Source organism: Tympanuchus pallidicinctus, unplaced genomic scaffold, assembly GCF_026119805.1.
Source record: "Tympanuchus pallidicinctus isolate F22 unplaced genomic scaffold, pur_lepc_1.0 scaffold17, whole genome shotgun sequence".
NCBI lineage: Eukaryota > Metazoa > Chordata > Aves > Galliformes > Phasianidae > Tympanuchus > Tympanuchus pallidicinctus.
Genome location: NW_026294690.1, coordinates 7,914,333 through 7,940,592, shown reverse-complemented (window position 1 = coordinate 7,940,592; position 26,260 = coordinate 7,914,333). Strand labels below are relative to the sequence as shown.

The 26,260-nt window shown below is 33.3% G+C and overlaps 1 protein-coding gene across 6 annotated transcripts in view; it reads left to right on the top strand.

The window, feature by feature from the left end:
- The window catches only part of ERC2 (ELKS/RAB6-interacting/CAST family member 2), a 424,274-nt gene that overhangs the window by 146,939 nt on the left and 251,075 nt on the right, over positions 1-26,260 (top strand). For 5 of the 6 annotated variants that reach the window (XR_008205671.1, XR_008205672.1, XR_008205673.1 and 2 more), the window contains exons 9-14: positions 6,643-6,780; positions 12,500-12,640; positions 13,188-13,328; positions 16,811-16,846; positions 20,906-20,935; positions 21,824-22,017. Coding sequence is in view for 3 of the 6 variants with exons in the window: in XM_052678735.1 (XP_052534695.1) it covers positions 6,643-6,780; positions 12,500-12,640; positions 13,188-13,328; positions 16,811-16,846; positions 20,906-20,935; positions 21,824-22,017 (680 nt within the window). In the remaining 3 variants the exon portion in view is untranslated. The remainder of the gene's footprint in view (positions 1-6,642; positions 6,781-12,499; positions 12,641-13,187; positions 13,329-16,810; positions 16,847-20,905; positions 20,936-21,823; positions 22,018-26,260) is intronic. The other variant, XM_052678737.1, reaches the window with a different exon arrangement.

Here is a 26,260-nt window from a genome sequence, read left to right as displayed (position 1 = left end):
CATAAATCTTTGGTTTTATTTGTGGGATTTCTAGAAAGACACCAATCAGAATTTGAAGCCTTATTTTGCTTAAACACAGTAAAAATTAGCTTTACTTCATACTAAAGTGTAAGAAAGCACTTACAGCTTTCTTTAGACAACGTGACACGAGAAGATTGGAAGCTTTAGACAAGGCAGAAGGGAAGGTGTTTCTGTATTTTAGGTACAATGGACTCAGTGATTCTTAGTAACATAAAAGTGGATTTAAAAATTCTTTTATCTCATAAGAGTAATGAGTAACCATAAAAAAAAAAAATTGAAGCACATTATTAATCTGACTGGTTTTGTGATCCTAATGGCAAAGACTTGGTGAGCTGGAAGAAGCAGAAAATGTGTAGAAATGCCAGCACTTTGCATGGAAACAATGCAATTGTACCTCAGGAAGAAGTCTTTTATTTACATTTTTTTTTCTAGTTTCACATCTTTTCAGTTTAAATTTGTGAAGTAAAGCAAAATTCTGAAGGATTGTTTTCTGGATTGTGTGAGCTGGGGAGGTAGCACCAGGGTAATAACCAGCTCATTCCACTTCTCTATTGCTCTTGTCATCAAGTTACTGTGAGGGCTGTTATCTGAAGAAGCATTGGTTTCATAAACTTTTTTATTGTGGTCATGGTGCAGCTGTACTTTGCTACTTTGAGCTGCAGTCCTGAAGGCAGTGTGAAGTAACAGAAAAACCTGCTCAAACTAATTAATCATCTCTCATTAAAAAAAGTGTTTTTCTCATGGAAATCTTATAAACCGATTGATTTGGAGATGTTATCTCCTTGAGATGTTATCTCCTTGGGCACCTTCATATCCATTCCTCCTCATATCCAGGCACTCTGCAAATATTGTAAATTGAGAAGATATTGTACTCCAAGCAGCTATAGATATAAAGCTTTATTCTATTGAGAAATAACCAAGTATTTTGATAGCTATTGAAGCTGCTTATGAAATCCAAGAGTATTTTAACATGTAATTATAAGATAAACATGCCTTTTTCCAATTACCTTGGTAAAACCAAAGATTAGTGCAAATCCTGTATATTAGTAAATAAGTTCTAAGCTGCAATTTTTTTAAGAATGTGTTAAAGATTTTGTATGATAAATTCTCCATGTCACATTCATTTGAATATTCATAATCTGTTTTCTTTCAAAAAATTTAGCTGTAACACTCATCTATTTACTGTGTATTTACCTACTTAAAAGGAAGAAGCAGTGGAAGGAAGGTAGTGAAATGGAAACACTTTGAAGCACATCTCTTTTGTCAGTTCTGCAGTGTCAAACTGTGTAAGCACAAGGTGCTCTTCAGAGTTCGTTTTGTTAGTTGAAATCATGCTAAAAATGAAAAATGTCATTAAATTGTATCACGAACGTCAGTGAAAAGCTATGGAACCGTAGCTCCACCCTCCCAGGGGGAAACTTCAGATAGATGCTTTAAAACTTGTTAATGTAGATTTTGAAGTACTTGAATGTGATATAGAATAACTAGCAACTGATTGGGTAACAATTTATGACTAAAAATCTGTTGTGTTTTCTAAGAACTATTCATGTCTGTTGAGTTTTAAGGTAGTAATATTTTTTACATGGATGATAGGGAAAAATATTTTCAGTTTTTTTCATTCTAAATTGTCATTCAGACTAAGGATGATTATTTCCTTAGAAATTATGCATGGACAAACACATGTACATACAATTGATAATGAAAATAATTTTATTTTTAGTACTTGAGTTATAGTTTTAAAATCTGTCGGTGAGATTAACTTAATCCCTTGAGCATTTAAGAACCATTTCTGAGACCGTCACCAAAAGATTAGCACTTGCTTTTCATTGACAGGATGCCCCATAAGAAAGATGTTTATCTGTAGGGGTGCTGGATTTCCAAATTGAAATAATGTCTGTTGTAAGCTCTTGGAATATATACACTTTGTGAAATACAGAAAGAGTGGAACAGTGCCTTTTCATACAGCTCGTGGCACAGATACGTGGCAGTTTATGCAGGTAAAAATTACACGTTGGCAAAGCTACACAGAAACTCATTTCCTATCAGATAAGAATATAAATTTTTGAAGATAAATAAAGTTGTAGTAGTTCTTGTAACAAATGCTCAAAGTAGGTTATTATTCAGGAATAGCATTGTATTCTAACATGTATGCCTGCTGCCAATGTTAGAGGGTAACGGAGGTTACCTGAGGGGTTATTCTTTCTGGGTTTGAAAAGCCCAAGAGGAACTCACTCATACTTGGTATTCCAAGATGTTAGCATGTGAGGCTGCTCAGTCTCTGCTTCCTGTAATGAGGCCTTTTTGAGAGAACTGTTTGTGATTTACTAGACATAAACTCTTGTCTGTGTTAGCAGATCTTTGCCAACCTCATGCCTATCCCAACAAACAAAAACTGTGTTACTGATTCTCCTCTCCTCGTGTGTACTTCAATGTGGTCCTGTTCCTGTCAATGTATTTTCTTCAGATTTATATAGCACAAATAGAAGAATAATCTGATCCTTTCCTCTGGTTTTATCTATGGACTGTGAATCAACTGACTTATTTTAAAGCAGTTGTGATTCAATGGGGATGTTTTTAATTTGCTGCCTGTTCTCTTTACCTCTGAGGAAAGAATTTTGTAAATGCTGAATAATTTTAGAACATGTTTTCTTGGTTAAGGGTTGGATCATATTTTAAATTAGTTTTAAGAGGAAGGAAATAGTGTAAATGCTGTGGAATTCAGATAAGCACTGTGCGTAGGAAACAAGTACTTTAATTTAGGGTGCCTAGAATTGGTAGGTCAAGCTGATGATAATAAAGGACCAGATCTTAACTTTGGTTCAGAAAACATGTAATCAATATTCACTCTCCTGTGTTATTTCCTCTTTGCTCGAGAATTTATTTTGGTTAAACTGAAGTGTGCAATTGCTCAGATATTCCACAGGGTGTCACGAGGCAGTTGTTAGAATCATTAATACTTGGATGAAAGTAAGGAAAGAAACTCAGTGTGCAGTCTGCTGAATGCCAGTTAATGTAATTTTAGATGTGACTAATACACATGCCATAAAATAAAAAGTTCTTAACTCATTAACACATGTATCTTATTTCTGTATCTGTATAAAACATACACATGAAGAAAAATATTACTAGAGATCGTTTACAAGAACTATTCTATGCCAAGTTTTCACCAAACCGTTTCTAAATATACCTTAATGTTTTATAGCTTACAGAACAAGTGGAATAATTTTCCCTGGAGTAGTAATCTGACATACCAGACCATGTATGTATATAATAGTAATTTAAAAAATGCAACATTTGCATTTTTCTTGCTGATGTAAACACCTTCTAATTGAAATCTACTCCTTTAAATTTACTTTCAAATTTTATTTTAATTTAATCTTTTTCTTTTAAAATTTATTTTAACTTCATACAATACCCACAGCTGTGCTCCAGGCATGATAATTTGTTAATTATTTGATATGTTTTTTTGCATGTGGGGATCAAATTTTCTATTGTCATAAATTTTGAGTTCTGTGAAAATGCTCGTGTGAAGAATTCATCTTCAGATTTGTAACAGAATCTTTAAATGTAGTTTAACAGTTATTATGGAAAATCCAGATTCTGTTTAAGTCTGAATTGCTTGAAATGAAAATAATGTTGGCCATGAGAAGAATAACATTATTTTATGAAATGAACAGAAAAAGTTAGTGACTTATCTCATAGTGTTTATATGTTGTCCCACTACATGTTTAATTTGAATAAGTATTGTAACCATCTTTTCAGTTTCATCTTTATTTTTTATCCTTCCTAATGACCATACCTTAAGAAATTATCTAATCTTTGACATCTTCAGGATATAGGAAGATTGTTTTTGCTGAAATGACCTTTTCTTATTCATTGAGATCATTTGATTGGGATGATGGAAGAATATTATCCACTTCTTCTAACACTGAAGACAGTCATTTATTCACAGCTCTTCTACAGAGTTTAAAGTTTCTGTATTTAAACACTGTCATAAGGAAAAAAAAAAAGTACTCAACTTTATGCAGAAGGTGCATTGAGTGCACGCTACCACAGGAGTAGGAAGGCTACCATGATTGCTTGGCTGATCAAGAATGTATAATGGTTAAGATTTACTTATAAAGATTTCATTAAAATGTCTTTATGTGTAGGTATACAATCCATATAAATATATAATCTATGTAACAAACATATCTAATGTAAAATATGAAGAGATGCAATGCATATCTGGTACCGTTTTTAGTTTCCTCCTTATTTTAGACTCCATATTTGTCTGTAAAACTGGAAGCTCATTCTTGATATCTAGAAAATGTTATGCAACTACAGCACTCTCCAACTTCTAGCAGCAATTTACAATCCAAACTGCTCTGTACTTTGTACGAGAGTGAAAAGCCATGAGTTTATTTCAGTTAATGAAACTCTCAGTAATTTATACAGTCAGGTGGTACTATCCAGAAACTACTACTTCTCTGCATAGTGGCTTAGAGTGCTTGCTAGCTAAATAGATATTCATAGCCACTTGCTTTGTTCTGTACTGTGACTGATTACCACTGAGAAATCAAGGCTGATAAGGAGAGAGCCTTGGTCAAAATTTCTGATGCTGCAAGATCAGTCCATACGGACAGAGCTACGAAGCAGCTCAATTCCGTCTGTTTTTATCATTGAGAGTCACAGCACTTGATATGTTTTTGTTATACCTTCTGAAAGTGTGATCTGGGAGCAGTAAGGCAGTACTTAGAAAAGTAGTAGTACCAGAAAGTGTGGGGATTGCATGTGCGTTGATATCAGTGAAGGCTGGATTCCTGCTCTGCTGTCCTATAGCGTAATGTCTTCTGAAAGAAAATAGTGTTTCCTAATTTGTTTAAATCCACGACAGGAAAGAAAACCAGTTGCATGGTTGCATTATGCTCTGTGATAACACTTTGTATGCCTTTTGACAACTGTGCATCTAATGCATCTAATGCATTTTTTGAGGATCTTATGTTATATGAAAATACTTCAGAAATAGAATATTTTAAACTTTTTCTATACATCATATATTGTAAAGCAGTTAAAGTCAAGAGACCTCATTATGTTCTCAAGGTCATTTGCAGACATGGGAATGTGACCCAGGTTTCCATATGCTGTAATTCATAAAATCTTTGAAAATAAGAATCAAAACAAAGTATTGTAAAGGTGGTGGGGGGAGGGAGGGGAAACTAGTAAAGTGATGAATGCTGTATTTAATTTCTACAATATTCTTCTGCTTTGTAAACTCCCATGGAGTTTCATAAACTTTGTGGAGCCAGTTCTTATTTGCACCATGTGTCTTTTGTGAGGGTCATTTGTTATTTAATTTGTTTATTCCAAGACAATAGATTGATAAACATGTCTGCTGAAACCATATACCTTCCATTTATCTGTTAAACATACTTCTTAAGTTTTCAAGTTCTGTCTTGTCAGAGGTTCTTCCTGTTAGAACCTTTCTTTCAGAAACAGGGAGTCACTTAAATCATTCGTGCATCTTTGTATTTTATAGAACTGGAACATAACTTAATACCTATAAGATTTGGCACAATTTTTCATTTCAGTTTTTGTAACACATTTCGTGAGTCAGACTGCCACCGCAGACAGTGGAAGCTCTGCATTCACAGAGTGTTCTTACTCTTACCTTACAGATGTAGGCGTATTTTGATTATTTGTTTCTATTTGTGCTAAATGTTATCAAGCAAGCTTAGGTTTTATGTCAGTGATGTATTAGTGAGAGCACAGCAAGAAGGGAGGATGATTCTACTGGCACACAATTAATAAAATTGTACACAAATAATAAAATTGCTTGCCTTACCTGCTTTGTGATCACAGTATCTTACAGCCATAGAATAAGATTGCCATTACCATCAGAAGCTGAGTGCATTTGTTCAGGCTTGTTTCCAGGATCCAGCTGGTCCTTGTGGACAATTGTTTGAGCAAAAATTTTCTAACTTGCAAAGCAGCGTGTTTATAGGAAGAATTAGATCTGCTTTAAGTAGTTTTATTGTCTGAAACACAACTTAAGTCTTCATGGTGTTAAATAAAAGGGAAATGAAGTGTGGACTTCTTTGCATTTTTCTGTTTTGTTTTGTTTCGTTTTGATTTTTGAAATATAAACACTCTGACATCTGTGTGGATGAATTTATTTTACAGCACGGCATTATAGAAGTTGCTGTTGTTAAGTTGGTAGGTTATTTTATCACCTATTCCTTGATTTGGGACTGAGGAACTGAATTTTGCCTCTCTCTTTGCTCTTATTGCAGCTAGAATCATCTAAAGGGACCATTCCACACATACTTTTGAATTACTTTGAATTTGAGATAATGCAGTACCTTAAAGTGATTAATAACAAATATTTAAATAAAAAAATGATTGACTGTGCTGATATTGTTTTCTTTAATTTATTAGAAAATGTTATTTTATAGCAAAGGACAACAAATCAGAGAATATAAGTTTAAAATGTTCGTATTATATAACAAATAAATTTACAGTATATTGAAGTATGTGTATTGTATGTATAACATGTACACATTCCTTTGCTCCTATTGCCCAGTTTTCTAATGGAATGGTAAGACAAGGTTTATGATTATTATGATCTGTTTTTATTTTCAGATTGAAAATCTACAGGAGCAACTTAGGGACAAAGACAAACAACTAACTAATTTAAAGGACAGAGTGAAGTCATTGCAGACAGATTCTAGTAACACAGACACAGCACTAGCCACCTTAGAAGAAGCTCTATCTGAAAAGGTAATGTGTTCTTATGCAACAGCACATAATGTGCTGCTCCTGCAGGTGAAGCATGTCCAGAAAATGTCTTTTTCAGTTGGTCTGGCACCTGTAATGATGCCTATGGGCATTGTCAGGAAAGCAGGTGGGCTCTGTTCTGGCATGAGGGACAAGGAGTGATTCCTGACTGATGGTGTGAAATGGAATTCTGAGATATCAAAGGGTATCCTTTTAAATGGGGATAGAGTAATGTCCCAAGACATATTACAATTTTCCTGTTCTGGATGGAGGGAATGCTTTTTCCCTGCCTAAACTGAAAGACATGAACACCTGCCTTTGATAGAAGGGAGAGAACGAGATATTTTGATGGCTTTGTGATCTTGATTATCCTGTTATTTTGCTTGGTAAACAGAGCCAAACTAAAGAGCCAACAGCAATTGACAGCTACTCCCATGGCACTCTCAGAACCACTGGTTCACTATGCTTAAGGTATAACAGAAACTGGAATTTATATTAGAAACAAAACTGAATGAGAAACAAGAATCCTGGAGAATTATTTCCAACTTTCCTACCCCTCCACCTGCCCTTTAAAAACTACATACTTTTGAACAGAAGCTGGCCCACCCATTTCAGTTTTTTTCTGCCAATTTACTTTGTATAGGAGGAGTGAATTTATGCAAAAAATACCCAACCAAAAAATACAAATAAATACTCAATTTTTTTGCATCTAACAGATCTTCATAATATCACTTCAGTGTGCACAGGTGAGCTCAACTAATTGAAACATGATGTGCCATTTTGCAGTGTATACTACAGTGACAGCATTCATGGCTACATAAGAGTTTAAAATGTCACTGTGATGTTGGTATTAGCATCTACATTGCTGATTAATTTTTTTATTTCTTTGTGTTTAATCATCTTTGCTTGGTAGACAACAGGGGAAAAACAGCATTTCTAGTAATTTCTGTTATTTCATATGGATGATTTTGGAAATCAGAAATCTGGACACAACATATTATAAGTAAATGTCAGGAATTGCTTTTTAATTTGCTTTTCTTCTTGGATGTCATCTGCTCTAAATTAGTCTAAGTTATCAATTTCTTGATCTGCCCATAGAATTTAAAGCGCTTCTCTAACCATTGTTCTACTGATGTCAGTATAGAAAGCAGAGTTAAACTTGTTAGTAGTTCTCCTTGGCACTTGAGCATGAAGTGCACCATCGGAAGCCAAAGGAGTCATGTATCCCACATTTTGCCTCAGTTATATATGTTCAAAGAGAAAATGCAGTTGAATCTTTGGCCTACTTCTTACTACTAGAAATAGAAAAGTTGAAGAAATACCGAGTTAAGATAAAGTGAAAATTAGTGAGTGATGGAAGTTAACTGTTTTCATGCCTTTTTATACCAGTGTCATTCTAAAATTTAATGAAATAAGTATAGAAGCTTTTATGATTTTTGAGATGTTTTTAATATAATGTGAAACTAAATATTCTATTAATCTCAGTTATAGAAACTAAAATTTCACTAAATTCAAGATGCAGTATTTTTTAATACAGCAATGTGGGAAGTTGGGCTATAGATTTTCTTTCCGCATGTGAAAAATTAAATGTAATAAACACTTCAGATCCTGATGTTATGGAATTTTCAGATTTCTGAAATGAAGATTCAAATTCTTTTTAATGATGGTAGTTTTACTGTTTTGGAAAAGTTAGATTATCTTTGTACGCTAGATGCAAATCCTCTGAATTTTTTATTTTTTTCATTTTATGTCTTCTTCATGTGGAATTTCATGGATATATATGAGCAGATACTTTTTAAAAGCAAAGTGATTTGTTTTTTCTGGTGTTTTTTTTTTTTTTTTTTTTCCCAAGTGGCATTGAGGAGAAGTTGCATGGATTCTCTAAAGCTGAATTCAGTACAAATTAGTCACTTGCTTAAAAAAAATTCAGTGATGAAGACAACAGTATTATTTTGCAAGACATCACTTTTAAGAAACGTCATGAGGCTGAATTGTGTTGTGGTATTTGATGACTGTTTCAGTCACTTAAGCAGTGCTATCTTTGTAAGTCTGCAAGCTTCATTGAGGCCATGCTTTCAAGGGTAGGTTTCTCAATCTTAAGTGTAGTCTCTGGGACATATTTTTATACATTAAAAGAAACTAGTAAGCTTCTTCTGGAAGTTCTAAATGAGTTGTGATGTATAGATTCTTTATTTCTTTTGGAATTAATACCTTGGCAGTTTATTTTCACATTGATGTCTCATCTTTAACTGTATCCAATTTTTCAGTTTATCCTAGCTGCTTCTCAGTTTTTAATATCAGCAGACTTTATCAATTTATTAACTTTTTCCACTGCAAATACAGTTAGAAATACAGAATAAATTTTTGCCCAAAACAAGAACACTTGATTGTAGTTTCTTAGTAACTTCTTAATCTTAAAATAATTATAATAAGTAAATTATCAATTTAAATTTGCAATGCTGTCAAGCAAGAATGCTGCTTTCATTCAACAATACAGAATTTCTAAGGACGTACAATGATTGTCAGTGTTTATATACCCCCTATTTCTTTACAGGTTAAATCCTCTATAAGCTAATCCCTTCCCCCATTCTAGAAATGACATCAGACCTATTTTGCAGCTACATCTTGTCTGATGTTACACACAGCTTTTGACTTTACCTTCATTGTTAAATTCCCTGGTTGTCAGAATTTTAGTTTGTACACAAATAAATAAAAGTCCATGAACACATTGGGAAGATCATTTAAAATGGAGCTGAAATTTATTTATATCAGTTTAATTTACCAGAGTTCACTAATACTAATTTTAGTTCCTTATTTTATGCAAATAAGAAAAATTAAAACTGGATCATATAATGAAATATTATAATACTTGAAGAGCTTCAAAATCATGAAGTATTATGAAGCTCTTTTTAAAGTTTCAAAATGGAAATGTTTCATTGTTTTTGAAAGTACTCAGACTGAGATTTAAGCTCTGAACAAGAAAATAGGACTTTAACTCTTCATGAAAGGTAGATTTTTCTCAAGTATCTCTCTCCAATTTTCTTTCACATTATGAGATTAGATAGCTTGGATGTACTATAGATGTATAAACTAATCAAAATTTTCTGTAGTGAACTGTAATCTTTATTTTTCAAATGCTATTGCTGATATCACTTTTTATCTTTTGGGAATCAGAAGTGAACCAATATAACTTTAGGTATTTTTGAGCACAATTAGAGCTCACCGAAAAAATGTACTCTTTCAATTCCTTACACATAAGCTTAGAGACTCTCCGGGTGCTGAAAATTCTTGACAATGTAGATTGCATTGCAATAAACCAAAAATAAATTCACTCCTCTTAAAAAACAAATAAAAAATTCAACTTTAAAATATGCAGAAATGCTATCAGCTCCCTTGATGTTTTAACAAGAAACTTTTCAAAGAATATCTCAGCTCTTGCGCTGGTCCAAAGCAGCTCAAGAGGCTGCTTTCATGAAGCTGATATTCATAAAGTTGGTCCTACTGTAGCAGCATACAGAAGATAAGCAATTGAGTATGCCTGATAATAGAGCTATATGCTGTGGCAATTCAGTTCCTGCTTCTGTGATAAAGTGCAAATAGATTAGACCTGTGAGGTCCTAGATTAGTGCATAGGAAAGCTTGCCAATGCAAATAGGACTGAAACAAGAACACATTGTTGGGATTTCTGTAAGCTAGTTGTTAATCAAATAAAACATGGTATATTAGGGCCTTTTAACACATGTTTTTGACATTTAGCTTTATGCAGCTGACAAGCAAATCAGTCTTCTTTTGTGATTGAATGAAGAAAAATGTATACTGTTTTATTAATAAAATGAAATAAGTGCGTGTTTAATTTGTTTTAGAAGAAAAAATACTGTTGTGTAGCTTAGAATTTACTCTATGAAACAGTGGTATTGTGCTCAGTACATCTGCTGTAGTTTCCATGGAAATAAAAAGGAGGCATTATTTTCAGAGCGATCTATGTGCATGAACATTTCCGTATGAAATCCTGCCAGGTGTTGGTACAGCCTTGGAAACGCTTAATTACACGGAGCCAAGCATTTTTCAGTTTTGGCTACTTTTGTTTTTTTTTTTCCCCCTAAGGAGAACGTAGTTCTCATCATTGTATTTTTCTTTCTAAGTAAAATTAAACAAAAGGGCTATGATTTTCAAATATGGCAGTCTTTGCTATTTTATGTGAAGATTTTCACAGTAATGCTAATTCTCTAAGCAGGTGTGTTCTGCTAGCTAAGTCTTGTGAATGGAATTCCTCTTGTCAGGGGAATACTGGATACAAAAAGAAAGCAGCAGCATGATTTCAGCTTTTTGAAAAGGTTTTCCTCAGGAATTCAGCAACACAAAATAACTGTTCCAGTAATCATATTACAAGATTATTCAATACAGTGCTGATTGTCTTCCGATATATTGAAGAGATTCCAAATACATTTGCAATCATAGGCATAGATATTTAGTAAAGATCTTAATCTGATTATTTAGAAACTCCTAATAATGTACAACATTATAACACATGTGTGATGTGCTTTTAATTCCAAATATTGGTAAAACAAAGAATAACAACTGATAGCCAATGTTACATAATTGGAAGGAAAAAAAATAATTTGGAGCATAAATGTTTGAATTGAATTGGTTCTACAAGGGGAACCAATATAGAACATATTTTGCATCTAGGTCTAGTTTCGTGTCCAAAACCAGATTAGTCATTTACATCTTATATTCTGTTTATACTCCATGTCTGCTTTCAATATTTGATCTGTAGCAACCTGTAGCACATAATAATTTGTTTACTATTAAGACATAACACAAAAGGAAGTTTATTTTTAAACATTTAAAGTAAGAACATAGAACTATAAAAAAATGAAATTGAACTTGAAAGCCAAACATGCTTAATTGCAAATACAGTGGAGTCTACAGTTAGCTTTTAAATAAGTGACAAATATTAGATAGATTAACATCCCTTTGAGAAGCCGAATGTTTTGCCGAATGGATTGGTAGAATGTGATTTTGATGAATATAGTCAAGACTTAACAAAACCCATACTAACGCTTTTAATTTTTTGCATTTACCTTTTAAAATTAATTGTCCAGTTACCAACGGGTGATTTCAGCAGTCCTTATAGCCAATATAAGTCAGCAAAATATTGAAAAACATGGCTGAATTTAAACATGCAGGGTCACTATCAATTTGATGGAGAATGGGTATCGTAAATTGGGTAGGATATTTTTTCTGTATTTTAGACAACTTACAGTGATTGATTTCTGATTATATTTGGAGTCATTAAAACTCATCTTGCAGCCTGTATAGAGGCTACTAGCAATCAAAACAACCAAACTCAATCTGAGCAAACCAGTCATGCCTTTCTGTTTTGAACTTACATACAAAGACTTCAATCACTTACAAATACAGGAAATACATTACTGAGTTGAATAACTTTCCGTGTCTGTCACAACATAAGGCACGCTCAGGGCAGCATACGTATTTAATGCAGTTTCTGTACTATGATACCCTCAACAAGTATTTTAAATCTTGATCTGGAGTTATTGACAGAAGAAATCTTCCATTGACTTCAATATCATAAACTTTAATATTCCTCTGTTTCTGAAGGCTGTTTTTTCTAACTGCTACTTAATGTAAAGAAATTTTATTATACTATTTCTTAAAATGATACCCAACTTTTGCATTTTGCTATTCTTTCCCTTGTTAGGAAAGAATAATAGAACGCTTGAAGGAGCAAAGGGAGCGAGATGACAGAGAAAGACTTGAAGAAATTGAATCTTATAAAAAGGAAAACAAAGACTTGAAGGAGAAAGTTAATGCTTTACAAGCTGAACTGACAGAAAAAGAGGTCAGTCTTCACAATAAAATCTATATTCTTCTGTGTCATGGTGATGAAAGGAAGTGCATTAGGATTACTCTTGAATCATTTAAAGTACTGAAATTTTGCCACTCCAATGGCCAGCTTCTGAACTGCTGTTTTCTTAGGCATTCTTCATAGTCCTCACTTCTGTGCGTAAAATATTGCTTCACTTTTTGCGTAGATGTGTATTGTCTTCTCTACATTTCCCTCTCCATAAGCATCCAGAAGGCTCAGAGATTACATTGTTGCTTGTTTTCACTTGTCAATCAGATCAATAGACTTCAAAATAATTGCACCTCCAGAATATAATGTCAATTAGCCTGTATTATGAATGTTTCTGTGTTTCACTATATGCCAGCTCCTGTGGTTCTGTCAGTTGTACTCTTAAAATACTGTCTTTGGCTATAAATGCTTATCTTTGTGTCAACTCTTTTTGGGGAACTGGGGGGAACAGCATCAAAGTGATTAATAAGATGGCAATAAGTTAGTGTCCCGGTGACTAGGAATTAACTTTTTGCTCTTGGTCATTTTTCAGTCTAGTTTAATCGATCTCAAAGAACATGCATCTTCATTGGCATCAGCAGGGCTGAAAAGAGACTCCAAACTTAAGTCTTTAGAAATAGCCATAGAACAAAAGAAAGAAGAGTGTAGTAAGTTGGAAGCACAGTTGAAAAAGGTAAGTTCCATCTTAAAAACAAACAAAATCTAGCTATAATCAGGAAAAAAACAAACCCTGCCAAAAGATACAAAACCTCTCATTTTGAATAGATTGACTAACTTGCTCTTCTAGAGTAATTCTAAATCTACCCATACTGTTTGCTGATGCTTGCATAAAATACTTCTAACTTTTACTTTAAGAGACTTTTACCAAAGCCACTAGAAACCTCCAAAATTATATTGAATGCCTCTGTGAGAGAATTCTGAGAATCTGGGGCAAATCAGTGAACTGGGAACAGGATGTTGGAGGGAAAGTAGAAGGGCAGAGAGAAATTATCAGACCAGCAATTTGTATATGAATTAATTTATACCTTGATTAGAAGTAAATGGAAATGCTTATAGCATAAGAAATAATTAAAGCAGCACTTTCTAATGAAAAAAGTCTGCTTCTAAGATGGAAATTCTAGTTAGGCTTTATTTCCGCATTCTGTGGCTTTGTTGACGTATGTGTGTTCATGATAATAAAGCAAAATAGTACAAAGCTTACTTCAGCTATCAGTTCATTATTTCAATTCAGGTAGTGGAAGCAAGCAGCTGAAGGAAAACATACAAATGCTGTATTTTATAATGTGGTTTCATTTAAATGTATGCGTTAATTTATGCGTTACAATATTCTTTGCTTAAATGATTTGCAAGTTCGTTTATGCTGTTTCTACCATACATTGTTTCTTTGTTTTTTTCTGTGTCATTGGTAATGTCTGCTCTCTGTTCAAATGCCAATGTCATGATGTGTTTGATGGGTTTAGGCAGTATGTTTGCCTTCTGCAATTCTTAAGTGTGGAGCAAACATTAATTTTTGATGTTTCATTTTCTAGAAAAGTATTCATTTATTCTATGAATGCTGCCACTATTTGGATAATATTCTGAATCTTTCTTTTTGACACAGGTTGAGTAGTACTGCTCTTTAAGCAGGATTTTGGTACAAGATTGTTGAAGGGTACTTATATTATCTGTGAAGAAGTTCTTGCAAAGTGTAAAAAAGGATACTGGAATGTAAAACTGAGAATTCTATTCTTTGAATGTGTTTTTGAATGTCTGCAGTAGCCTGTATTGTATTAGTTGTAGAGATGAACAGAGAGAATCTTTTCAAATAACGCATACAAAAGCTTTTAGTTAAACACAACTACTTTATAAGTTACATAGTTTAAAAGTGCTATTGATACCTGAATTAGAATATGTTAGAATATGAACCTGAAGTGTTTTCATGCGATTCCTACTTAATTTTCTTTCATTAGAAAATGTATGCATTTACATTGTGCTTCACTATAAAATATACTTTATTACAATCTAAAATATCTCATTTGTCTACAATTAGACAACACCTAGTGAAACAAATGAACAAACAAACAAAAAAATTCCTAAGGCACAGATAACTTCAAAAATAAAAATATCCTGGAAGAACCTGAGATCCTAAGTCAATCTTTTATGGCTGCACATATAAACACATCATGTGGTCATGGAAAAATAAGCACTTATAAAAATCAGAGAAGTCTAGGGCATCTTTCATATAGAAAAGGTAGTATGTTCCTTGTGTATAAATACAAAGGGTTATTAAAAGAAAGTTGAAAACATAATAGCTTTATTATATCATAAATAGAGCATAAAGCTCCGATGGAAATTCACCCAACATTTGTAGGAGACCAGGTATTTCCACAATAAAATGTAGTAACAACCTTCTTTGTGGGCATGTTTAGTTGAATAGAAACAGTGACTGTTAATACTAGTAGACTCGAAACAGTAATTTTCAACTCACATTTTCACTAATAAAATATTTTATGTTCAAACCTGTAAATATCTTGTGTTAAAATTAATTGGTCCCTAGAAATCTACCTTCACCATGCTTTCACTTTTTAGAAAACAAACTGAAACAGAAAACTGGGTTATTCTTGTCTGTGTCTGACTTAAAATAGGAGGGAACATCAGCAGCATACTTCAGAGTCAGTTAACCTAGATGCCTCGTAATTGTGCTTATTTATGAACATTAAACACTAAGGAAGCTGGAAGCATAGTCTGTATCTCCTTTCAGGGTGGCCCAAGATTGTTACTTAGTTTGAAAAACTTGATTGCAACTTCTGATTCTTTTCTCTAAATATCTCTAAAGATATTTAGAGAAATATTAAGATATTTCAAAATGATCATAGTTAAATTTTGATTTATATGTTTTACCAAGTTCTGTTAGTAGGTATGAATATAATGTGCTTAACTGCTAGGATTTACAATTTTCCATGAGTGCTAGTGGTAGTAAGAGCTGTGCCTGAAAGAAAATGTGTACAAGGGACAAGTATAATCAAAATCAGATTTTGTTTGTTCGTTTCTCTTCTTTTTTCCTCCTTTTTCCATATCCTTTTTTTTTTTTTTTTTTTTTTTGTGAGAGAAAAAGATTCATTTTTTGATAAGAAATTTGCTTTTTTAATTGAATCTTATCAAATACAAATACTTTTTATTTTTTAACTCAGCTATATTTGCTTTTCAGTAAGAAAACACTATTCGTTTTAAAGAGTGGACATGTTTGAAGTAATAAATAAGGTGTTTATAATGAGTAATTATTCAAATGACCATGCAATATTTTGGTGCGCAAAATAATATTTAAAGCATTAAGAATGTGTATTAGACAATTTAAGACAAAGATGAAGGACTGAAATTCAGGAAGTTTAAAAAAATCATAAAACAAGAAAAAGAAGAACGTTCAATGCTTTCTGTGCCAAAATTCCACAGATGACTTCTTGACTTACATTGTGTTGCTATTAGTGAAAGAGCAGCAGGAATTAACTGAATAGGTAGCTGAGTACTTTCTATGCGTGTCCATATGTATATATATATATATCTAATGTGTGTGTATATATATATTTACATGTAATCTTATTACCCACTTCAGAATATCCTCCTTTTGTTTGTCATTATCTTAAATTTAGTTGCTTACTGACATATTTGCAGTTGCCAAAGGACTTTTTGTTAAGCTGTACTGTTGAAAAGTCATTCTGCATAGAAAATTCAGTATTGTGTTAAACAAAAGAGAAGTAATAAATATAATGATAAAATTTAATCAATCACTTATTATTGCCATCTTTGAAGCTTTGGTGATAAATTGCAGCCTCGGCCAAAAGCACTTCTCATGATTCATTGCTTGAGAGCAGCACTTAATGTATCATCAAAAGTGGACACCTTTCTTTATTTCATGGGTTATTTAACTTGAGAAAGGGAAAGTAACACAAACCTTAAATTTCTTACTCCAGCTATTCTTTTTTAGGAGCCAAAGTCAACATTTATGGTTCCCCAGTGCCTCTCACTTTCACCAAGGAATGTTTAGAATCTTAAATTTCTACTTTTCTATTACAAGGTCTTCTGTGCAAATGCACTGGTTTTGTTGAGCTAATGCTGTTTTCCTGGATCTTTCCTTCTTTTCCTGTCTGTGCTTCACTCCCTTCCAACTTTGCAATGTAGCAAGCTGAACAGTTGTTCAATCAGATGTACAATCCTGTAAGTTCTTTTTAAGATGTCCTCTGTAACATATAAAGCATGAGGATCCATTACCTTACTGTGTTGTGCTCTTCCTCCGTGAAGCCTTGCAGAATACTTCCCTTCCAATGGTCACTGTGCTATATCTGTTATATCCAAATAAATGAGCTTTGTGGACTTCAAGGCCATGAAATATATTAAAAAATGCATATAATATTTCTTAAAAAATCTGAACATCCTAGCCTTTAGGTCCTCAACTTCTACGTTAGAGAAGCATGCAGTTAACTTTGTTTTATTTGGTTTTCTTTGCTTTTCACTTCCTCCTTCTGGAGTACTTTATTGGATCCTTCAAACTTAAATAACTTCTAATTTATTTAGTTTGCCTTAACTGACTGAATTGAGTAGGCAAATAATAATATCTAGGAAGTAACTGGTAGTATTTTTAAAATCTGAATGGCTAAAATAGTTCATGTCAGTTTTACTCATGCAAGACTGTGTTCATTCAGTGTATGCAATTAAGAATATAGAAACGTATTTAACCCAAGAAATTGCTGAAATATATGATGATGAACACAAGCAGCAGTGCTTGACAAGCCAAATAACATTACTTCGGCTTGCTTAGCATTATTATTCTTGCTAAAGCCTGCTTTAGTTGCTCAGTATCTATCCTTTTGACTTCCTTGTGTTCCCTTTTCTGCTTGATGAAGAGCAGTAACCAAATATTTTCTCTGTAGAGAGCACTTCCTATTTTTTGGTTGAGACTATTAATGCATCCAGCATCACAGGACAGAAATAATGATGCAACTGGATTGTAATAGCAATTAACAAGAAAAGTTTAAATAGTAATCCTTTTTGGAATGATCATATATTTGGGATAGTACATATATGAGAACTTTTTTTTTTTTTTTTTAGCTTGTTAAATCATATGATAATCTGCATTAGAAAAGATATTGCCTTCACTGAAGTTAGTGCGAATATTACTGTAATGTTGGTGGACTGGGAGTCCAGCTTTGGAGTCTACTACAGCTAAATTTTGTAGCTTATAACCATGCTTTAGATATGCCACGACTTATGTATAGGAGAAGAGTCCCACAAAATATCTCCTAGTTTCTCTTGCAGTTATCATCTAACAGTGTTTTGAATCCAGTCATAAATCGATTGTAAGTAGTATAACACCTTATATTATCTCCTCTACCATCCAGCACACAGGTGGTCAGACCTTTTCCCTTTGGAGGACAGAACCCTTCTTTTATGTATCATAGATAGCATCTGTCGTATTTATGTTCCTGTTCAAATCACTTGCACTCTTGTGCATGTCTTTTTGGACTGAAGTCTATTTTGTGTTGGATATTCTCTTGGTTTGCATATTTATTCCAGTTGTTATTTCAGTATTTGTTACTCTGCTGTATGGATCTTTTGTTATTTTCTAGTCTATTTGTGTGATTCCAAGTCAGCCAGTTTTAATTTTTTTTCCTTCCTGGTTCTCTGTTTCCTGTAGTACTAGTGAACAATTTTAGTATATCCTTGAAGCTGGATTAATAATTTTTTCTTATCTCTCTTCTGAATTCTTATGTATATGTAACAGCCTACTTTTAACAGTGTAAGTAATAATGATCCGTTTATCCCTTAAAAGCACCTAGCACCGGCATTTATGCCAGTTCCTAATAAACTTTCCTCTCAATAGTAAAGACTTATTTTTCCATACTCTTCATGAAAGCAGTATCATATCAAAAGTTTAAGTACTTGTAGAATCTGCTTCAAATTCCTTCAGTGAGCCCAGAAGTTGAATATAAAAATACTGAAATTTTAAGCAGACTAAAAAATAAAAAAAAGTTGAAAAAAGTGACTAATTATTTTTAGCTCATTACTGAAAGTAATAAAATTTGAAGGATCTGACAAAGTAATTTCTTGCATGTAATTTTTTTTTTTTTAAATTTAATAACCCAGTTGATTTCTGTGTATGCCTGTGTCTGACTATCTAAAATAAAGTGCAGTATCTGTCCATCCATTTCTGTTATGCAGAATAATGCATGCATGGTTGCACCATAAAATTATAATATTCACGTTACATGTTTGTGACGAAGTGCTATGGTGTTTCTGTAGGAAATCTGTTGTTTACATACAGAACTGTTTCTTTACTTTTAAAGTATTTGATTACTGTGACAATTAGCGAAATTATTAGTGATTACTTATTTTTATCAATTTGATAAAAATAATATACAACACAGTCACAATGCTGACAGAAAAAACACCTTAAATTTAGTGTGCTAACTTGAAACTCGGGATTGCACTTCCTATGCCTACTCTGCACACAGGAGCATTATCACACAGATAGAGAGATCAACTGCTCTGCTGCTGAAAGGTGCCCACAATACCAATTACTCTTCCTCATAAAAACGAAAGGTATTCTCCCAAGAAAACAGTGCCAGGAGAAAACTGGGGACAAAAATGGAAAAAGGATAGAGAGGAGAACAGCTAGAAGTGGAGATTTTCTAATGTATGAGATAACTGTGCATGATGAAGAATGATCCAAGCCCTTCTCTCACACTTAGTCTGCAAAATAGGCAAAGGAATCTGCCTTGCTGGGTTTGGGAGCAGTGTCTTGCAAGTAAACTATGTTTGGGATCTTTGTAAGTAACTCTATTCCTTTATTCTGGTAATGTCAGATTAATTGTATTTTGTTCTCTGCTCTTTGTCAGCATCACAAGGGTTTCCTTTAAGGGAAAGGTCCTTTTCAATAATGTTTGATGTTCTTGCTGTCCAACAAATATGGAATGATTTAAGCACCAGTGAAAGCATAAGAATTGAAAATATTTCTGCAACTTATTATTTCCCTAGCACATTATTATGCAAGACTTAACAGAATATAGTTTATATGTTTATCAGGTTTCATTTTAGTTATGAGGTATGCAGTTGACAATTTATTCAGTACATTTTGGAGCTGCTGTGTGACAGGAATTTTGTGTCACAGTTGAACATTTGACACTTTTGCATTGGTGACATTATCGTTTTTGATAATGTCACCAATGTGAAATGTTATATCATTTTTGCCTAATTATATACTTTCATCATCCAAAGTCCAGTGGGGCGACAAATAGTTATTTAAAAAAAAAAAAAAAAAAGAGAGGCTTTTCTATCTATTCTATATTGCTTCTGTCTTGGAATGAAGCTTGTTTGGAGGCACGTGGGCAAAACGTTGGGCTGCTGCTAACTCTTCTTGTATGCTAAAATGAAGAAAAGAAATGCTAGAGGCAGAAAGGTGGATGTTCTGCATGTTTATGAAATGATGGACCCAAGGCCATCAAATAAGAGAGTGATACATTGAAAGAAACAGGAAGAGTCAGCATAAGATAAGCCAAAGGTCATTATTAAGCGGGAAGATATACGAGGGTAGAAAAGAAACTGTTGCCCTCACCCAAACAGTAAAATTGAAATACTCTATGGATATTACCTTGAAATGATCTCTGTATTAAGAAACTCCGGAATCTTCACAGAATTCAGGGCTGGAGCATGTAATTGTTATCCCAAACAGAACATTTGAAGAGCAGGGCTAGTAAGTTTTGTAGGAGTCTCATGGTCTTTCTGTTGACATACTTTGTTAATATTTATATTTATTCTGAATAAGAATCTTACGGTGAGGTTAAAATGTAAAATCCTTCTCTTATTATCCTCATGCTTAAATGATATGTTACATGCAAAACTCCTAAGTTTCTTCTCACTATTTTCATTTTTCTGTTATATTAAAGCCAGACCTGTTCTTTATTTATACAAAAAATTCTAGCCATTGCAAAGAATGTGAATCTTGTAATAGCTGTAGTTTATATTGATTCTTTCTAAAATATGCACGTTCAATTTTTATTTGCATTTCTTCCCTTGCTTGCTTGCATAGTCTATTGTCTGAAATTAAGAAGATAATTACATCCACATCTTCGATGAGTAATAAGATAGTTGGAGGTCTTTCAGTTCTAAATGCCCTGAGTTTCTGTAAAATTCTCTTATAAAAAAAATGTTATCTGAATTTTCTATGTTTAGTGTGCACTGCATTAAACTACTTGTTTTTTCCTTGCCTGCTCTTTCAAGATGCCAATTAGGAATAATGGGAAGCAAGGGGTAGGCTAAGCATTGCAGTGCATTGTTGTTTTTCCATCTGTCTGTGATTATTCCAGTCAAGAGTTTAAAGCACTTGATGTGCCTGATCATGCTCCCATTGAAGTTTAATTGGGTTTTTGCCATTAGGTTTGATGGGAGTAAGATCGGACTCTGCAGTGTTGTATTCATTTCGTTTGTTCTTGTCTGTGAAACTGCCACCCATCCATGCATGTGTTTGCCAGGTTTGTGCCATTTTCACCAATAAGCTTGTTCTTCTGATGTTTCAGGTTAAGTATTAATGATGGGGAAAGAAAAAAAGGATTACTGGATAAAAAGTCAGATAAAAGAAACCTCATAGTTTATCAATTTGTCTTTTATAGACAGCACCACTTACAGTAAATTTCTTCCTTTTAGATTATTAGTATTAAACTGTGTTTGAAACATCTGGTGACACAGTGCCACAGATTACAATGTGTACATACATTTCTGTACATACGCATGGATGAAGTGTATATGTACGGAGAAAGAGATCATATTTGAAAGACTTAAAGTGATTCAAGTAATTGACAGTTTTGTTGTTTTGTTTTTTTTTTTTAAAGTAAAAAGCCCGACCCTCAAAGTATGGTCATGTTGATAAGTAAAACACCCAAACATTCTGTTTAATAACTAACCTCCCTTTCAGGATGAAGCCTTGTTAAGATAGAATTTAAAAGTAATTTTAGACTGCAGGGAGCTTCGAGTTCCTTTTTATAAGTCTTATGTAGAAAAATGTTATCTGACAGAAATACCCATAATCCTTTTTAATGAAAACTAAACTCCAAGACTGAAAATGAGAATTCTTACAATGACTTAAGTTATTGTCATCCTTTTTTCTTTCTCTTTGTTTTTTTTTAAATATTGATTCTGAAGGCTCATGAGGCTGAAGAGGAGGCACGGATGAATCCAGAATTTGCAGACAGAATGAAACAGCTTGACAAGGAGGCATCATACTATAGAGAAGAATGTGGCAAAGCTCAGGCCGAGGTTGACAGACTTCTAGAAATTCTTAAGGAAGTAGAGAATGAGAAGAATGACAAAGATAAGAAAATTGCTGAGTTAGAAAGGTAATTCTTGTATTATTTGTCTACCATTGAATGGCATTTTTATTTACTTGATCTCCACTACCAATGAGAGAAGTTGATGATAGAATGTGCAGGTTTTTCTAATAACAGAATTTTGTGATATCTTGTAAAACTGTATGAGAAATGAAAAAGATTTTGATACTTGAAAATCACATCTGTCTGCTGGTTTGGAATGATTTAAAGTTGTCACTATTTTGTAGTCTCCATAAAAGGAACGTATATAGGAAATTTACAGTGACAGTCATCCTGGAAAACTGTGTTAGGGGAACAGCCTTTTCTTTCTAGTAATAGGTAAATCAAAGCTGTCCACACAAATGTTTCTTCAGTGTGAAAAGAATTGCTAGTTCTCAGATGTACTAAAAAGCATTGGTAAGTATTTCTGCTCCTGGCTGTTCGTATTTCTCAGTGGCTCTCTGGTCGTTTTTTTTCTCTTGTTGACCAGGTGTTTGTTTTCTTATTTCTGGGACAGTTATACGGTCATTCCTTAGTGGTGGCAGGAGAGTTCAGAGCTCAATTTGTCTTGCGCATTTGGAATTAAATAACTGTTGGAAGATTCTCACATAGAATAACTGGCAAGTTATTTGACTGACGAGAAATTTCTGTGTCTCTGATTTCTTGTTCCCTTTCTGTACTCTTAGACACTGTTAGGTAAATTAAAGAAGAACTTGCATATTTTTGAACATTTTACTGATTAACTAGTTGCTAGTCTAGTGATTAGATAGGAAGAACAGGTCTTCTTGATGCAAAATAGGAGATTTAAGGAATCTCATGATTATTGCTGTTGTTCCAGTCAGGACATAGCATAACTCTGTCATGTTAGAGAGAATTGTCATGATACCTGGAAAGGTCTGTTGGAAATATTGTTTACGAAGTTGCATAGAATATCTCTTACTGATGATGACTTATCAGCCTTCACAGTTCTGTTGCCAGAACTCATCTTTCTCTACAGAATTTGGCAGAGATTTGTTGTAATAATAATAAAAAGAATGGAATACAACTATTAATCAATTTGTCATGAGAATTAAGACCTCAAATTTAAGGTGAAGATTTGTGCTTGAAATGTAGCTGATTGTTTACATGATGATGGCTTTAGTTAGCACTTACCTCTCTCACCATATCAGGAGGGGTTTTAGAATGCTCCAGTATTTGCATGGATTTTAATTTGTAAAGTATATGATGGAGAAAGCTATTTAAGAGGAATTGTCACTTATGCACAATGAACGAGTTGTGCCTAAATTCTCCAATATCCTAAAACACCATATTAGAAAAATATAACACAATTAATGAACCTATGTGGGCATGAAATTTCTGATTATTTCATTCACTGCTGCATGTACTTGTAGGGGCAACTGCACAGCTAGATTTCTAACGTAGTGAGACCAAGTGGGAGCAAGCTGGTGGAGATGGATAGTGTATTCTTTACAGGAGCAGTAACTGATACCCACACTGGGCTCTAAAACATTCTGAATTATTATGTGACACTAGATGCAATAGTAGGCATGCTAAACTTTATTCCAAGAAAATAATCTTAAGAGATTTATTAAGTAGCAATCACATATTTGCTAAATGGTTGAATATTAAAGTGGTAGTTGGGATTAAATAATAAACATAATGAAGCAATGAAATTTATGATCTATTTTTTTAGTAAATATTATTATTATTTTTTAAGAGATAATCCATGGCAATTCATGCTTTTATCTGAATTAAATTTAGAATTATCCACTGATTAAAAAGAAACATGGGGACTACTATTACTATGGCTTTGTTAGCGTGCCACCTCTTACTGTCTGAGAAACCTGCAATGGGTTCTGTAACTTCCTTCTCTTCTCTCTTTCTTCGATAGCACTTTCAACAGCGGCATTTTGGGATGCAAGTTTTGTATTATAGATCAGGGTCAATACTGAACTACTTTTTTACAGAGAAATTTGGTGCCACTGAGTAAGCACATACTTTCTCAAGAGGTTATGCAGCATCTGGAATATGATCAAGAAGTTAAGCTTTGCTATGAACCTTTAAGTGCTTCTCTAATGCTTACAATAAGATATCTTTGATATGACGAGCCAAAGAAGGAAGTATATTGTTATATTTTATGCTTTAAGATTTCCTTGTGAGGTCTATTAATTGGAAATCACTTTCTCATTTGATTTAAATTATAGAACAGCTCCCAAGATTAATTCTAAATTCTTAGACTATATATTATTGTAAAACAGAAAAATGATGAACATAGAAATTATTTATTGTTGATTGCAACAACAGAAGTTAAATCTTTATTGCTACTTTCCAGTGTGTGCGTAAGCACAAAATGGTTGACTGGTACAGCAAGCCTAGCAAGCTGCCACCAGTATAGAGGTGTAATAGGGAAATACTTTTTAGATAGTGGGCATAACTGCTTGTAGTAATCAGGGTCACTTGAGTTTCTCTACAGTTTAAATTCTGTTCCCTCCCTCTTCCTCAGTTTTGATTAAATATTGGCCGAAGATCTAACTCTATATATAGCTGTGCCACCTGTTGGCATCCCTAGAAAGGGAACTTTGATGCTAAATTCCCATTGTAGGGGGCTAGGTAGAGTGTAAATTACTATAACATTTTATGAAGTGTGCTACTATTTTTTCTGCTTGTACCGATTACATGCTTGGCTCATTATTGAAGGGAAAAGGCGGAGCCAGAGCTCAGTTTACTCCCTTTATGGGAATAAGGTATTGTGAAAATGACTGCCACTTGAACAGAAGCATATTTTTAAAATGTTCACTTCTCCTTGTCATGCTGTTTTTTAATTCAAATAACTCGTGTGTTGCTAGTTTTTTCTCTTTCTCTGTTTTCATTCTCAGGAACATCATATCTTCAACATTTCTCCTAATTTCATATGCAAGACTTGTCTGGTGTTCTGTAGGAAAATTAATTTTCTTCTGTAACATATTTGTTTATTGATGGCTTGCTGGAATCCATGTTCACTGCTATGCTATATCTTTAGATTTCAACATAATTGCAACATAAATTCTTGATATTTATAAACATAAACTCCCAAGAGAACTGTAATCTAGAGTACTTCAAATGATATCTTCTCAATATTTGATGTATCCGCTCATAAATTCATTAGCATTATGGCATGCTCATAAATTCAGTTCATCTGAAAAATAGAAATATGTTTCTGATGATGTTATCATTTACAAATAGGAATGAAAACAAGATCAATTACTTTTAAACAGAAAAGTTGAACATGTATGAGTGTCAAATACTGAAAAGCAGAAATATCTCCTTCAATATGTGGGGAATTAAATTTATAATGCTATTTGTCAAGTGAACGTTATTAATAATACTGAAGAAAATTTTATCCTTATGGTAATTCTCTTGGTTTTCACATGACTTTTGAACTCAGAAGCTATCACACTTCTGAGTTCCATCACTTAAGATTCATGATTCATGCTGTTCTTCATACGTACAAGCTTGTTGGTCTGTTTTCCCAACCACTACGTATATACAAACATATTTTGTGTTTTCATAACTTACCATTACTACGTAGAACCTTGCTCCAACAATAGCCACTTCCTTGATATCTTCTATTACATCTTTCATCATTTATTTGTTTATAATGAGACTAGATTAAATTAAAATGCAGTATATTATGGATTAATGTACTTTTAGTAAACTTAGCATGTTGTCTTTCTTTGGTTTCATTTATTAAGGAAATGTGGTATATTTTTTTTGCATAATGTAAATAAAACCAAGCAAGATAGTGATTAACTTAAATGTTAATGCAAAGGGTCTAGCCAAAACAAGATAACTGCAGCTGACAAGGAACAGTCGAGATGGAATGTGTGTATTGTTTAATGCTTTATTAGCAATGGTAGAATGAAAGGTATTATTGTTTATGACATGTACTGGGGAGTTTAAATAAGGAAATGAATTTAAGTGAAATGTAATAGTATAATATGCCTGACTGAAGTTATGACCAGTAAAATTGCTCACTGTAAAATAAGGATAATACTTGATGCAGTTTAGGAAGAGAAAGATTGAATAAATTTGCTTCTGGCAGTGTTGTCGTGAGCCATCTAAATAATGAAGCAGACATCTAAACAATGAGGTGTAAATCCTGGTATGTCAGAGCAAATGTTTGCAATAATGATAGGAAAGTATTAATGTCATTGAGCACTAGCAAGACCCCATTTGGAAGACTGCTGAATACCTGCCATCAGTCACATTCCAGAAGGTTGAATTCAAACTGGAA